The sequence below is a fragment of the Balaenoptera borealis genome, assembly GCF_965194805.1.
Source record: "Balaenoptera borealis genome assembly, chromosome: 11".
Lineage (NCBI taxonomy): Eukaryota > Metazoa > Chordata > Mammalia > Artiodactyla > Balaenopteridae > Balaenoptera > Balaenoptera borealis.
Window position 1 is genome coordinate 97,656,088 of NC_138868.1, and position 15,553 is coordinate 97,671,640.

A 15,553-nucleotide genomic window follows, 5' to 3' on the forward strand; every position below is an offset into this window, starting at 1 on the left:
TCTAGCATCTGCCTCTCACCATCTGTTTCCTTGGTCTTGCCGAAGCCTGTGACCCAGCAGGTCTCATTGAGGCTGAAGGTCTGTCCATGCATGGGGAGGCAGGCAGGGTGGACGTGTGCTGTGACAAGACCTCAAGACATCAGTGAAGGGACACGGCTGGAGGTTTTGGGGGGGGTGGTGTGTGGAGGGACAGGAGTACCAATGTCCCAGGACCTCCTCCTTCCCCCCAGAGTGCTTCTGAATCTTTCAGGGCCTTGAACTGACCAGGCAAGAAACTCAATCGCTTTATCTTGACCCTCCAGCCTTCAGGGTGCCATCAGAGTCCCCCAGACATTCTGATTTTTCAGTGGGTGACATGTGAGCAGATGCATATGTCTTGGAAGCTCCCCTGTGCCCAGCTGATACTGGGTGGCTGAGGGTCTCTCTGCTTCAAGAGTGGCTGTCCTGGCTGAGCCTCTTCCACGCCAGACCCTCAGAGCAAGCAGCAGTGCAGGCTAAATCCCAGGTATTACTGCCATGATGTCTCAGGGGTGTGTCCTGCCTGGTCTGGGGAGGGCACCCCTGGTTGGCCAGGGCCCGAGCCTCTCCCTCCAGGGTGAGACAACCTCTCCAAGTGGGGAGAGCACATCCCTAGAGGCACAGGCCACGAAACTGCTGCTCCCTTGCTCCCACACTCAGAATGATATAGAAGGTGCTGTTGTGCATCAGTTCATAAGCTCCCTCTGAGGACCAGTGTTCCCATGTGGACTAGAGCATCAACCAATTTGCAAGAAGAAAAGAGGTGATAGAATGTTTGCAGTGTTCACGATTGTTATGCTTACTGCAGCTTCCCGTGCCTAAAACAGTGCCTGACACATAGAAAGTGCTCATAGGAAGGAAGGAAGGAAAGAAGGAAGGAAGGGAGGGAGGGAGGGAGGGGAGGAGGGAGGAGAAAGACAGAGGGAGGGAGAATGAATGTAAAATTTTTCTCCTGTAAATTGGGAGTCTAACACATTTCTCTGCTAAAGAGTAAACAAACAAAAAATAAATGAAGGGATGGCATCAATTATTAACCAAAAACACAAAACATGACTTCTTAAAATAGTCTGTGCCTATTTTTGAGACATGCAGTCTTAAAAACATGTAACACTGTTATATATTCTACTCTTTTTATGGGGTAATTAAATTTATCAGTGAGCCTTCACAAGTTTTCTCAGCTAGTACTGTGACTTCGAAGTGCTCAGCCTACCAGACAGTTTAAGAAAATCTGCCCTGATCTCTAAACCAAAAATCAGCGCACATGGTCTGACCACAGGACTACATAAATCTAAGCTGTGACTGTCTCAGCCTAGAGATATTCTTCCTTCCCAGGAGAGTGGGATGGGGTAGGACAGGCTATCAGAGTCTAGAGAGGGACAGCTGCAGTCTGAAAAGCATAGGTAGTGCTATAATAGCTTTAATTTAGTTTTACAAATTAATTATATTTGGAATTCCAAATAACATTAAGGGGGTTTGGGGTGATGGCAGGTAAGATCTGGATGGTTAGCCAAATGAAGTCTGGGTTTTACAAGGTTGGGAAGGCCTGTCCTGGTCCTTCAGACTGCCTGCCCCCTTTTATGTGTGCACGAGGGGCAGGGCAGGGGCAGCACGACACCCCCATCTCACCGTCCCAGGCTCCACAGACGAGGCTAGGAGGGGCAGGAGAAGGGCAGAGAGGGCTCGCCCATGGCAGGCGGTGGGCTTGGCTTCTGCTGGGCTCAGCTCTGGGCCGGCTCCGCCCAGCCCAGTCCTGCGTTGGGGCTGGGGTTCTCCTCCCCACACCACTGTGATGAGCTAACCGCTGTGACTCAGGACCAACACCGCCTCTGTAATTAATGTGCCGGCAAAGGCCAGCTCACAGGCCCAGGGCACCAGAAGGGCTGGACTACCCAGAGAGCCCTCCAAGGCTTCCAGAAGCCTCTGTAGCCTGCCAAGACCGATTAGGTGCCCAAATCTGTGCCACCACGGCTCCCCGGGGTGCCCCCGACATCACATCACTAGCTTCTAAGTGGCTGTTTGTGTGTGTCATCCGTTTTGTTCTCTTTCCAATGGAACTGCAGAGCCGCTATGTAGTAGACACACGGTATTTGATGCGTGAACAAATGGGTGGATGAAGTAATGAAGAAAAGCTCTGATCTCCTGAGAACTTCAGTAGCATTTCCTTCCTGTAGCCCCATTTGGTCCTCAGCTCCAACCTCACGGCAGTTAGATGTTTGGATGTATAGGTACTTTCCTTGTGTTCCCAACTTTGGTGTCAGCAATTTGCCAGCAGAGAGCAGCGTGGGAAGAGCATAGCTTAGGAGCCAGACCCAGCTGGACCCAGTCTTGGAGCTGCCACTTATTACTGCATGGCCTCGGGGAATTCTCTCTCTCTAAAGCTCCTCTCCTCAAATGTAAAATGAAGCTAATAATAGTACCTGCTCCACAGGATGGGTTGTGAAGAGTAAGTGAAATTGTAGATGTAAAATGCCTACCACAGTGTCTGGTCTCTGTTAAGTGCTCGATATACCAGTGAAACAATTCGATCTGTTTATCCTGATGAAGACCAGTATCCAAACCCTGGCTCTGTCACCAATTTGCAATGTCAGATGTGTCACTGGGGCAAGTTTGTTTCCAACCTCTGGGTCTCAGTTCCCCTAACTGTAAGACAGAGGTGTTCCACTAAATGATCTCTAAGAGTCTTTGACATCCACCACGCTGAAGCTCTGGACCCTGGGATGGGTCAGCGGATGCTGCCAAGTGTAAAGCCTGCGCCCCAGAGCTGCTGGATGAGCGGGGGTGGTGGGGGGGTGTGACAGGCGTGGATCCACTCACCGGTCAGAGTCAGGGGCTCGGAGAGCCGCATGAGGGCGATGTCATAGTCGTCCTTGCTGTCCGTGTAGTTGCTGTTGATAATGATCTGGGCAATGGAGGCTCCCTCGGGCAGCTGGTGCAGGTTGTTGGTGCCCGCGTACACCTTCCAGCCCTCCAGGATCTTCTCCGGGTTTCTGCCAGAGCCACAGAGAGCATGGGCCAGTTACCACCTGGCAGAGCCCTCTGGCAGCATCCGCTGCACACAGGGAGCTGCAGGCAGAGCACCACTGGAGGCAGGAGAATGGATGAAATGACCTCTGGAGGGAGGTCTCTATCTTAGCCCAGGGATCTAGGACAGTCCCCTACTTCCAAGAAACCACTCTGAACTGGCGGTTCTGTACCTTACAATAGAAAACGGGAGGGGATGAGTAAGACTTCTGGGACCACTGGCCCCACTGTCTCCTCTGGACGCCACCAAGGATCAAATAAGGTGGATGGGACACATCTCAGTGGTAGTATCCTCAGCAGAAACGGAGCTTTCGACAGGACAAAGTGACCCACTGAAACCTCGCTACTGGGGAAGCCAGTGCCCCTGAGGCCTCGTCTCCGAGCCCTTTCCTGTCCACCAGCTCGAAGGACAGGCCTGGCTGGTGACCGTCAGAAGCTGACTGCACTGCCCTTCCCACAATCCCCATCCCTCAATTCCTGGGACAGCATTCCTGATGTCTTGGGCTCCTCCCCTCTAACTTCCAGTTTCTGGAAGCAGCAACAAGCCCCAAACCTCTTTATTTCACCCTGGTCTTTAGGGCAGGCTCACAATTCCTTCCTTCTACCTGCCTCCCTCTCTCCCTTGGAGCCACCAATGGTATTTTCTCACTCTGTACTGGCTCGGAACAAGTAATCCCAACTCACAGCCCCAGGACCAAATACCAATGGCAAATCATGGTCCTCGCCACACATGTGCCGCCCAACCCGCAGGGTCCAGGCTTACAAACAAAGCCCTCCTCCACAGAGAGAAGTCAGTCTGCCCTCAGCCCTTGCTGGTGTCCCCGACCCTCAGCGGTGTCGCATCACTGCCCCCTTGGGCACTTACATGAAGAAGCAGTGGGCGGCGGTGAGAACCCACTGGGCATCGATCAGCGTGCCCCCGCAAATGTGGGTGTGGGCATACTGCAGACTAACTTGCCAAGGCCACTTGCTCTCTGGGGCCAGCGCCCCGCCCACGATCCGCCCCGTCATGGCCCTCAGTCCACAGTCTGGGGAGAAGCAGAAGAGATGAACTAGTATGAACTCAGCTTTTCTCGGAGCTGCTACCATGCTCCCAGGCCCAGGGAAGCTCAGGCAGCTGCATCCTGAGGGCACCACCCACCCATGGAGGCCGCTGTGCTCACTTAATCTGATGCGGCACAGCTGCTTCCTGCCAACACAGAGCTCCCACATGGTGGGTTAGCTTTCTGGGATCATCCAGTGGGAAGTTTGGTCCTAGGAAAGATCCTCTTTCCTACCACTCATTCATTCTTCCATTAATTCGATAAATGCTTCCTAAATACCTCATGCTTTGGGCACTGTGCCAGGCATTAGGACCATAGCGGTGAATCCCAGGGCTGCTGTCAGGAGCTCGGGAACGCAGACCAAGCCTAACATGACCCTGACTTGGTAAGCACTGTGATGGGGATCGTTTCAAAACAAAGGAGAGGGCTTCCCTGGTGGCACAGTGGTTGAGAGTCTGCCTGCCAATGCAGGGGACACGGGTTCGAGCCCTGGTCTGGGAAGATCCCACGTGCCGCGGAGCAACTAGGCCCGTGAGCCACAATTACTGAGCCTGCGCGTCTGGAGCCTGCGCTCCGCAACAAGAGAGGCCGCGATAGTGAGAGGCCCGCGCACCGCGGTGAAGAGTGGCCCCCGCTCGCCGCAACTAGAGAAAGCCCTCGCACAGAAACGAAGACCCAACACAGCCATAAATAAATAAATTAATTAATTAAAAAAAAAAAAAACAAAGGAGGAAAGCCCTTCCCGTGATGCACAGCTAGTTCGTGCCCACATGTTTCCTCAGTGGGTCATTCCGTGCTGTTGGGGACCCTGCACCCCAAGCGGACATTTCCAAACATGTTCTGGAGTGAGTCCTCCCCCCGAAATCATGGACAGAGTTTGTTCATATGTGTGTTCTTTCTTTGAAGAAGGAGAGAGGGAAGAGCCAGCGGTGGTCCGAGGGGGCTCCATCCACAGCACTGTGCCCCCTGCTCAGGGGAGCACCTCACCTGGTCACCATGAGCACACAGCACTCGTGGACCCAATAACAGTCTGGGCTTTGGGGTCAGACCCAAGGTCCAATACCAGCTCCTTACCTACCAGCGGTCTGACCTTAAGTAAGGCAAAATTTTCAGTCTCTTTTAAGTAAGTGGACAATAATGACACCTGCCTTGTGAGAATTAAACGTAATCACGTTTGTAAAGCCATAGGAGCAGTGCCTTGGCATCCAGTGTGCTCCGTAAATGTTGGCTCTGGATCTAGCTCCATGTCTATTGATAGCAGAGCTTTAAGCTGGCCCTGACGTGCTCTCCCAGTCCTCTGCCCTCCACCCAGAATCCAGGAGACTTGAATGGCGAGGTTGCTGGGCTAAGCAGAGTCAGGAGAAGGGGAAATGCTACCCTGAGAATGTCCATCCAGGTGCCTTACAGAGACCCTGGCCCTGAAGCAGGCCTGCTGCTCCAGCCCCTCTTCCTGGCTTGGACACCCAGGGCTGGCACTCTCCCTCATAGGGACCCCACACCTCTTCCCCCTGACTCCCACCCCACACAGGCTACTATCCAGGAGAAAGGGCATCCTCTTACGGGAACACTGGAGAGCCACATATTGCTGGGAAGGGCATTCAGACCTGCAGGAGGAAACACAAAAGATGAGAAAAGGGCACATTAGCTGCCTCCTCCAGGAAGCCTTCCGTGATTGGCTCCTGCTAAGTCTCATCCCATCCCCTCTGCACAAGAATATGGAGATTCTTTTCTTTTCTTTTTTTTTTTTACACCATCTTTATTGGAGTATAATTACTTTACAATGTTGTGTTAGTTTCTGCTGTATAACAAAGTAAATCAGCTATATGTATACATATATCCCCCATCTCCTCCCTCTTGCGTCTCCCTCCCACACTCCCTATCCCACCCCTCTAGGTGGTCACAAAGCACCGAACTGATCTCCCCGTGCAATGCAGCTGCTCCCCACTAGCTATCTATTTTACATTTGGTAGTGTATATATGTCAATGCATTCTCTCACTTCGTCCCAGCTTTCCCTTCCCCCTCCCCATGTCCTCAAGTCCATTCTCTATGTCTGCGTCTTTATTCCTGTCCTGCCCCTAGGTTCATCAGAACCTTTTTTTTTTTTAGATTCTGTATATATGTGTTAGCATATGGTAATTGTTTTTCTCTTTCTGACTTACTTCACTCTGTATGACTGACTCTAGGTCCATCCACCTCACTACAAATAACTCAATTCTGTTTCTTTTTATGGCTGAGTAATAGTCCATTTATATATGTGCCACATCTTCTTTATCCATTCATCTGTCGATGGACACTTAGGGTGCTTTCATGTCCTGGCTATTGTAAATAGTGCTGCAATGAACCTTGTGGTACACGTCTCTTTTTGAATTATGGTTTTCTCAGGGTATATGCCCAGTAGTGGGATTGCTGGGTCATATGGTACTTCTATTTTTAGTTTTTTAAGAAACTTCCATACTGTTCTCCATAGTGGCTGTATCAATTTACATTCCCACCAACAGTGCAAGAGGGTTCCCTTTTCTCACACCCTCTCCAGCATTTGTTGTTTGTAGATTTTTTGATGATGGTCATTCTGACCGGTGTGAGGTGATACCTCATTGTGGTTTTGATTTGCATTTCTCTAATGATTACTGATGTTGAGCATCCTTTCATGTGTTTGTTGGCAATCTGTATACCTTCTTTGGAGAAATGTCTATTTAGATCCCATTTTTGGATTGGGTTGTTTGTTTTTTTGCTATTGAGCTGCATGAGCTGCTTGTATATTTTGGAGATTAATCCTTTGTCAGTTGCTTCATTTGCAAATATTTTCTCCCATTCTGAGGGTTGTCTTTTCATCTTGTTTATGGTTTCTTTTGCTATGCAAAAGCTATTAAGTTTCATTAGGTCCCATTTGTTTATTTTTGTTTTTATTTCCATTTCTCTAGGAGGTGGGTCAAAAAGGATCTTGCTGTGATTTATGTCATAGAGTGCTCTGCCTGTGTTTTCCTCTGAGAGTTTGATAGTGTCTGGCCTTACATTTGGGTCTTTAATCCATTTTGAGTTTATTTTTGTGTATGGTGTTAGGAAGTGTTCTAATTTCATTCTTTTACACGTAGCTGTCCAGTTTTCCCAGCACCACTTGTTGAAGAGACTTGTCTTTTCTCCATTGTATATTCTTGACTCCTTTATCAAAGATAAGGTGACCATATGTGCATGGGTTTATCTCTGGGCTTTCTACCCTGTTCCATTGATGTATATTTCTGTTTTTGTACCAGTACCATATTGTCTTGATTACTGTAGCTTTGTAGTATAGTCTGAAGTCTGGGAGCCTGATTCCTCCAGCTCCATTTTTCTTTCTCAAGATTGCTTTGGCTATTCGGGACCTTTTGTGTTTACATGCAAATGGTGAAAGTTTTTGTTCTAGTTCTGTGAAAAATGCCATTGGTAGTTTGGTAGGGATTGCATTGAATCTGTAGATTGCTTTGGGTAGTATAGTCATTTTCACAATGTTGATTCTTCCAATCCAAGAACATGGTATATCTCTCCATCTGTTTGTATCATCTTCAATTTCTTTCGTCAGTGTCTTATAGTTTTCTGCATACAGGTCTTTTGTCCTCTTAGGTAGGTTTATTCCTAGGTATTTTATTCTTTTTGTTGCAATGGTAAATGGGAGTGTTTCCTTAATTTCTCTTTCAGATTTTTCATCATTAGTGTATAGGAATGCAAGAGATTTCTGTGCATTAATTTTGTATCCTGCTACTTTACCAAATTCATTGATTAGCTCTAGTAGTTTTCTGGTAGCATCTTTAGGATTCTCTATATATAGTATCATGTCATCTGCAAACAGTGACAGCTTTACTTCTTCTTTTCCAATTCGGATTCCTTTTATTTCTTTTTCTTCTCTGTTGCTGTGGCTAAAATTTCCAAAACTATGTTGAATAATAGTGGTGAGAGTGGGCATCCTTGTCTTGTTCCTGATTTTAGAGGAAATGGTTTCAGGTTTTCCACCACTGAGAATGATGTTGGCTGTGGGTTTGTCATATATGGCCTCTATTATGTTGAGGTAAGTTCCGTCTATGCCTACTTTTTGGAGAGTTTTTATCATAAATGGGTGTTGAATTTTGTCAAAAGCTTTTTCTGCATCTGTTGAGATTATCATATGGTTTTTATCTTTCAGTTTGTTAATATGGTGTATCACATTGATTGATTTGCATATATTGAAGAATCCTTGCATTCCTGGGATAAAACCCACTTGAAGATGGAGATTCTGACCTTTCTCCCTCCCAGTGGGACAGACCCTTCCAGTGCTTTCTGCAGGAATGGGGATGGCTTAGTGCAAACCATGCCCACTCTTCTCCCAACCTCCCAGTTTTTCTGTGCAGATTGCACATATTGGCTAGGTCCATGTCCTTTGAACTCATGACTTCACTGTCCCAGCATCTTTCCCCAGCTAAACAGATGATCCAACATTCCTCTGACAGTTGCTCCATGTTCAGCCCACAACGTAGCACGCGAACCACCCAGCACAAAGCAGGCAATCCAGGAGGCAGCTCACTGCCTCCCTTCCCTCCCCATGCCTTCTTCTCTCACAGCCTGGTTTCTCCTCTCCCCTCCCCAAGGTAAACACTGCTAGTTGGTGGAGCACCACCCCCCAACTCCTCCCCTCCACCCAGTGGCGGTGGGAAAGAGCAGCTGCAGTGCGAAGATGACAGATGGCGAGGCCCGGGGGGATGGCGATGCTGCTCAGATGGGCCTCCCTGCCCCTGACTACCTGCACCTGGTACTCCCCCTCCCCATGCCCCACCCCAGTGATGTTTCCCCCTTTCCACCCCAAGCCCCCCTCCCTGCAGCAGCTTTCAGTCCAAACATCAGGCTGACCAGTGGCCCCGAGGTTTATTCATTGTCTCTGGCAACCAGGTAAACTCTTGGGGGCCCCTCTGACCTCGAGGTGCTCTGCGCACCCAGCTTCGACTGCTTTCAGGTCAGGAGGCAGGTAGTGAAGGAGAGCTGTTTCTGAGATGCTCCTGACATTCACGAGGGACTCCTGGAGGTGTGGTCCCAGAAAGGCCGAGGGAGAGGAGCTCCCTGACTCAGAGCACTCCTTCACTCCCCTGCGCACAGCTGACAGCCTGGCCCGCCTCACACACCTGTAGATGCTCTCCTGGAAGGTGGAGCTATATTTGGAGATTGAGAAACTGCTGTCAAAATTCCTATTGGTCACCTTGGCTGTCCGGTAAGCGCTGCAAGGGAGGAGAAGGAAGAAGAATGAACCTCCTTGAGCCAGCACACACCCATGGTTCCCCAGCCAGCGTTAGAGTCCCAGCGAGCCCTGCTGCAGAGGCCAGAGGCAGTTAAAACCCAACAATCTCGGACCCCACCCACTGTCCCCTACTAGCCCTACGCACTAACCCAGTAGTTTTGAAAGTGTGGTCCAATCCCAGGGGACAATGTTAGCACTGCCTGGAAATTTGTCAGAAATGCAAATTCTTGGGCCCGGTCCCAGACCTACCAAATCAAGAATTCTGGTTCTGTGTTTTAACAAGCTCTCCAGGTGATTCTGACGCGCTCTCAAGTTTGAGAAACACTGACCTGGCCCTTTTCTATCCAGACTGTGATCCTTGGACTGACTGCAGCAGTATCACCCCAGACCTGCTGAGCCAGACTCTGCATTTTAAAGATCCTCATGTTATGGGTTTGCGCATTAAACCCTGAGAACCGTTTGGCTTTTAGACCACAGTGTGCCTAAGAATCACCCCCCGGGGTGTTGTTAAGCAGGTTTGAAATCCTAATCCCAGAGATTCTGATTTCAGGGTGCATTTTAACAAGCACCCCAGGTGATTCTGCTGTGGGTGATCCATGGACCGCTATCTGCGTGGCCCTTTGGTGTGTTTCTAGAACATGGGACACCCTTGCGTGAGAGCATGCCTTTGCGGGCGCCGTCCCTCTACCCAGGGGCCTCCTCCATGCTCTGCTGACCTCCAGGCACAGTCAGGAACCCTCTCCGTTGTGTGTGCATAATGCTTCCCACGTGTCCTTTCCATTACACATCACGCGGTGCTGTGATTATTGGTTAAAGCCTCTCTCGCCCACACCATACCAGAGATTGTCCAAGGGCAGGGATCTTGTCTGGGTGAATGGCTCAGACATAATTAAAGCTCGATGAATGTTCTTTGAATAAATGACACTATCTATTGAAGCCCAAGGGAAGTTCGCATTTGCATAAGGTCACACAACTCAATGATAAACGATGTCCGTTGTCTTCCAACTAGATCACCCGGGTCGTCTTTCACAGATGGGAACTCTGAGGCTGAGGTGGGGGCAGCGAACTGGTTCTAAGTCCTCGTCCCCAAGCCCTGGTGTTCTAGGTGGTTTCTACAGAGAGCCCACAGTGAGATGCTAATAAATAAACCTTTCTCGCTACAACTTCACACACATTGGTGAACCCCCATACTACTTGGTTTGAAACCCAGACCAAGAGGGAGGATGGAGGTGACTATGTGGCCTGCCAACCGGGGGCTCCTTCAAGGGGGAAGGTCATGGTAAACCCCACTCCCTACTGCACCCACTGGTACCAGCTTCTTGTTTCAGATCCGTAGAGCCAAAGATGCTAATGACGTTACCTAGCCACATCTGCCCATCTCATTCCTGTTTGATGCATTCTAGCCCAAGCCGCAGCTGCTGCTCAGAGTCCGCTGAAGGGTTTGCACAGCCTGAGTTGCTGGTTCCCAGATGTGAGGAGAAGACGAGACCTGCCCGAATGCCCAGCCACCTCACAGGGCCTCCGCGACCACTGAATGCGAGCATGGGCATGAGGGCGCTTTGATGCAGAAAACCATATAGGAACGTCATCCTGCTGCAGATCTGCAAATAACTACTTTGGCCTCTTGGAAACAGCTTGTCCCCAGACTTGGGCTCCTCGGGCCACTGTCCCTTTGAATAATTCAAGGGTGCTATGAGCTAGTGACCTCAGCCCTGGTCCCCAAGAGTCTTTTTAATATGAGTTTCCATCAATGATCCTGAGATGCCCTTATGAAGAGTCTGAGGCACCCCTGAAGCTGGGACTCATAGGGGAGGTTTACCTCTTGAAACCCAGCTGCTGGCAGATCTTCTTCGAGTAGAAATCATTCCAGCTGTCACTGCAGATGGGAAGCCACTTATGGGAGGATCCAGAGTAGAATTTAAGCAGAGACGTGTCCCAGTCAAACCTCACTGCAGGGCAAAAAAAGATCAAGGCAGGTCCTCAGCACCAGGAAGCTCCAAGTTCTTGAGGAATGAACCAAGTAAGGCTCTGAGATGCTCCTGTCCTAAGGCTTCTCACTGAGGCCTTGCAAACAGCCGGGAGCTTGGCCCGGGATGGGATGATCATCAGCCAGTGCTCGGAGCCCAAGATGCTCAGTAAGGGCAGAGCCAAGGCAAGGGGGTGGGGCAGCGCAGAAAGAGCTCTCCATCTGACAGGACCCAAGAGCCGTCACTGGGAGAAGGGGTGTACTCTGCCAGGAGCTATCACGCCAAGAGGGCAGTGATGTGCCCAAATAAGAGAGGGACAAGGGGAGTGATGATCAACTGAGTGCTCACTAGACAGGCTGAGTCACAGAGGGATGTGGTCATGGGCAAGGACACACATATACACACAGGTGGAAAGGGCCAGATGTGCACCCACAGACACCCACGTTAGGGCTGTACATGGACAACACAAGTAAAAACCACTGAGGACCAGCGCTCAAAGAGATCTCTGTGCTCGTGAAAGCCTTCATTTACAAACTGACCTTCATGAAACCACAGGGGTGGCAGGTCAGAGGTCACCTGCTGGGCACGTGGACAGAGCTCCGGACCCCATGCCTGCCTCCAGCCAGAGCAGCCCTGCTTTGCTCAGTCTGGTAGCTGCGAGCCGTCAGATTGTATCTGAGAACCACTAATCTTGTCCAATCCACTCATTTTCCAAGTTAGGAAACTGAAGCCCAGAGAAGGTAAGTGATTAACCCAAGTCACATAGCACTCAAAGCCAGGTTCCAAACCCCAGTCTACTGTAACTAGAGTCCAGATCTTCTGAGTCTCTGTCCATTGCCTCCCATTTGAGCTGATACCGAGTTTGCAGCCCCCAGAGTACACATGTGCGGGTGCACACGCACGCACACACGCACACGCACACGCATGTACACGCACGCGCACACGCACACACACACGCACACACGCACACACGCACACACACGCACACACGCACAGCCGGCCTCCTTACCACAGCCCAGCTCGTCGCTCTTCAGCTTACAGTCCACGACCCCATCACAGCGCACAGCCTGCTTGGGGCAGCTCTCTACCGGCTCCTTGTACTTGATCCCTATGTGGCCCTGCCAGAAGTAGACTGAAAAAGATGAAGCAGAAGCCTGGTCACTGCCAGCCCCAGAGAGACATGACGCTATGCAGCCCAAGGCCCTGGGTGTTCTGAGACACTGATCTGCAATCCCTCCTGGACTCTGGGTCCCTCGTCCCCCATCTGTATGGAGAGAAAGGCTGCTCCGGAATGCTCCAGAAAGCTCCTGCAAGCAGGGCAGCACACAAGAGCAGCCACCCAGAGAGGGAGAGAGGGAGGTGTGGAGACGGTTTCTACTCTGGGAGCTCCCCTGCCCTACGTGCTGGCCAGAGTGGTGGTCAGAGAAACCCCTTCCTCCACCATCCCAGAGGCCCCTCCTCAGAGCCACTCTGGCATCCCTCCGCCTCTGTGCTCTGCGGGTTGTAGCAGAGACATTTCCATCTTCAGTCGTACACTTGCAACCACTACCTGTCCTGTCTTCTCAAAGGCTGTCCTCCCAGCCTCAGAAGCTCCTGGATTTTCTTCCTCCTCCCTCTTCTCTAAACAAGGGATGTCCCCTTGGCTCAGTTCTTGCCCCATTACTTGTCTTGATGCCTTTAAATGTCTTCCCACCCTGCGAGCAACTCTAGGTGGCTGATTCCTAAATGTACAAGTTGAGCTGAAAAGCCAACAGCTTTACAAACCATATGTGAAAATCAGCTTCATGACTTCTTCTAAGACCCATCTCTTTCCAAACTAGGAACCGTCATCCCTCCTGCCGGGAAACACCTCCCCTTGGATGCCTGAGAAACCCCGGGTTCTGACTCCTCACCCTGCCTGTTGTCTGCAACCTGTTACTCAGCCCTCACATATCCCACTGGTCCCACTATGCTCTCCATCACCCCGGGTGAAGGTCAGCCTTGTGTGACTGCTCCTTCCGAGTCCAGACACCAATCCCTCCTAACCTCTTGGACTTCCCCCTCCTCTCTGTGCCCTGGTCTTTCCCTCTCCCACGTCCTGGGCACTGAGGCTCCTGGGATCACTTTGATGTGTAGCAGAGAGAGCTCTCAGGGGGCAGGGGCTCTAGTCCTGACCCCACTGCAGAGCTGCTCAGTGACCACTTCCCTGGGAATTCCGGAGGTCAGGGGACTTCAGGGAATGCTGTGAAATCATGCTGAGCACCTGCCCTCAGTTGCCATCTCCCCCCTCCATGGGTTATTTCCTACTGGAGCAGATGTCCCGTGTGGGGAAGGGAGGCAGCAGGGTGGGGCACCCCAGCGGGAGGTTCACATGGATGCCACGTGGCGGCAGGTTCCGTGTTGACGCCTTCACATGCATTGTCAGGCAGGCGGGGAAACTGAGGCTCGGGAAGTTAATTAACTTGCTGAAGTCACACAGCTGGTAAGTGGCGGAGCCGAGATGCTTCGGCAGGTCTGTCTGGTCCTAAAGCCATACTCCTTGTTGTTGTTGTTTTTTTTTTTTTTACTTTTATTTGTATTTATTTTTTGCAGCATTTATTCCTGGGCCATAAGTTTTTGTTTCTTCAGTTTCTTCTGGGATATCTTCTTCTGGGCAACCTCCTTTTCTGGTTTAGGAACAATCTGTTCTTTTTCAGTAAGGATCATCTCAATGTGGCAGGGAGAGCTCATGTATGGGTTGATCCAACCACGAGCTCTGTAAGTCCTGCGCCGCATCTTGGGGGCTTTGTTCACCTGGATGTACTTAATGACCAGAGAATCTACATCTAAGCCCTTAAGATCAGCATTACTCTCTGCATTTTTGAGCACGTTCAGTAAAAATTCAGCACTCCTTCTGGGCCACCGACCCTGCGTCCAGCCCCACTGTTTGGCCTGGGCACACCTACCAACTCCACCATTGTAACGACGGAATGGCACACGTTGCCTCTTTAAAGTGCCATCCTTCAGATACTTGGTAGCTTTTCGGATATGCATACCCTTAATGGCCTGGGCAGTTTCACGAGTGTTCTTAAAGTGAACACGAAGATTTGAACCTCTTGACTTGCATGATTTTGTGGGGTTTTCTGGGTCAAGTGAAGAGGGAACCATTTTTAGAGGTCACCTCAAGCCACTTACCGGAAAAGGAAACATAAAGCCATACTTTTAACCAGCATGCAACTTCTTCCCACGCAATCCTCTCCCTCAAACAGCCCTGCCCTTCGCCTCCCGTGCTGCCTCTTTAACAGAATCCTTACCCCTCAGCCTGGCATTTAAAGCTCTCTACAATGTGGCCCAGCCATGCCCAACCAAACGACAGCCCTCAGGTCCCCAAATGAATATTCTCTCCGGTTAAGTGGGTCCCTTCCCTCTCCCCATGCCAACTTGCCCATCTGCCCCCCCCACATTCCCTGCAGCTGCTCATCCTGCTCAGATGCCCTGCCCAAGACGCACCCCCCCATCTTCTAGGTCCTCATCTGGCCCCATGGCTTTATGAGCTGTCCCCTGCCACCCCAGCCCATACAGCTGTCCTCTCTTCCTGATGGTCACACTCAAATCCACTTGCTCTTAATCATTTCCATCTACGTCCCCCAGGAGACTGTACTCTCCCTGAGGACAGGGTGGTGTGATGTGTGATCCCCTTTGCTCCCTCCTAAGATTTTCCACTGTGCTGGGCTCAGAGTGGACTCCCCGGCAGGGAGTCCAGGGACATGTCCTGAGTATCTTTCCCAAAGGAGGGCGTGGAATTGTGGGAGCCTGGACCCCTGAACACTTTATCCAATTGACTAAAAATGCCTGGGGACTTTTCCTAATCAATGTTTTTATGTTTGTTTTTTAAATAACTAACTTTTTTAGAGTGGGATTTTGTGCCAGGCATTGTGCCAGTAGCTCATTTATTCCTTATAACCCAGTGAAATCTTTAGGAAATTTTACTGAGCACATAATACGTTGAATGAATGAATTTAATCCCATTTGAAGAAACAGAAACTGAGCTCAGACTGGTTAACTACTCACCCAAGTAAGTAACACAGATGGGACCCAAGCCAGGTTCCTCTGACTTCCCACCCTCTCAACCCAGCTACCTCCAAGGGGCCTGGAGGTGCCATGGTCCAAGGCCATTTGCAGGAGTGTCCCCTTGTGGACTTGGCAGCTGGCGAGTGTGTGTTCCCCACTCGTCTCCCTGCTGCGTGTCCCCATCCCTGAACCCCACTCCACCCCGCAGTGACCAGAGCCCAGCCCTGCTCCTTCTGTT

At 50.6% G+C, this 15,553-nt stretch overlaps 1 protein-coding gene and 1 pseudogene across 6 annotated transcripts in view; both read right to left on the reverse strand.

Annotated features, from left to right (window-relative positions):
• The window catches only part of TMPRSS13 (transmembrane serine protease 13), a 47,349-nt gene that overhangs the window by 14,672 nt on the left and 17,124 nt on the right, over positions 1-15,553 (reverse strand). For 4 of the 5 annotated variants that reach the window (XM_082340948.1, XM_082340947.1, XM_082340949.1 and 1 more), the window contains exons 4-10: positions 12,296-12,418; positions 11,139-11,268; positions 9,207-9,299; positions 5,643-5,686; positions 3,905-4,067; positions 2,833-3,005; positions 20-118 (exon numbers count right to left, since the gene is read on the reverse strand). In XM_082340948.1, coding sequence (XP_082197074.1) covers positions 20-118; positions 2,833-3,005; positions 3,905-4,067; positions 5,643-5,686; positions 9,207-9,299; positions 11,139-11,268; positions 12,296-12,418 — 825 coding nt within the window. The remainder of the gene's footprint in view (positions 1-19; positions 119-2,832; positions 3,006-3,904; positions 4,068-5,642; positions 5,687-9,206; positions 9,300-11,138; positions 11,269-12,295; positions 12,419-15,553) is intronic. The other variant, XM_082340950.1, reaches the window with a different exon arrangement.
• Positions 12,427-15,548, reverse strand: LOC309605285 (large ribosomal subunit protein uL22 pseudogene; annotated as a pseudogene). The gene has a single exon. The product of its transcript is annotated as a large ribosomal subunit protein uL22 pseudogene (transcript).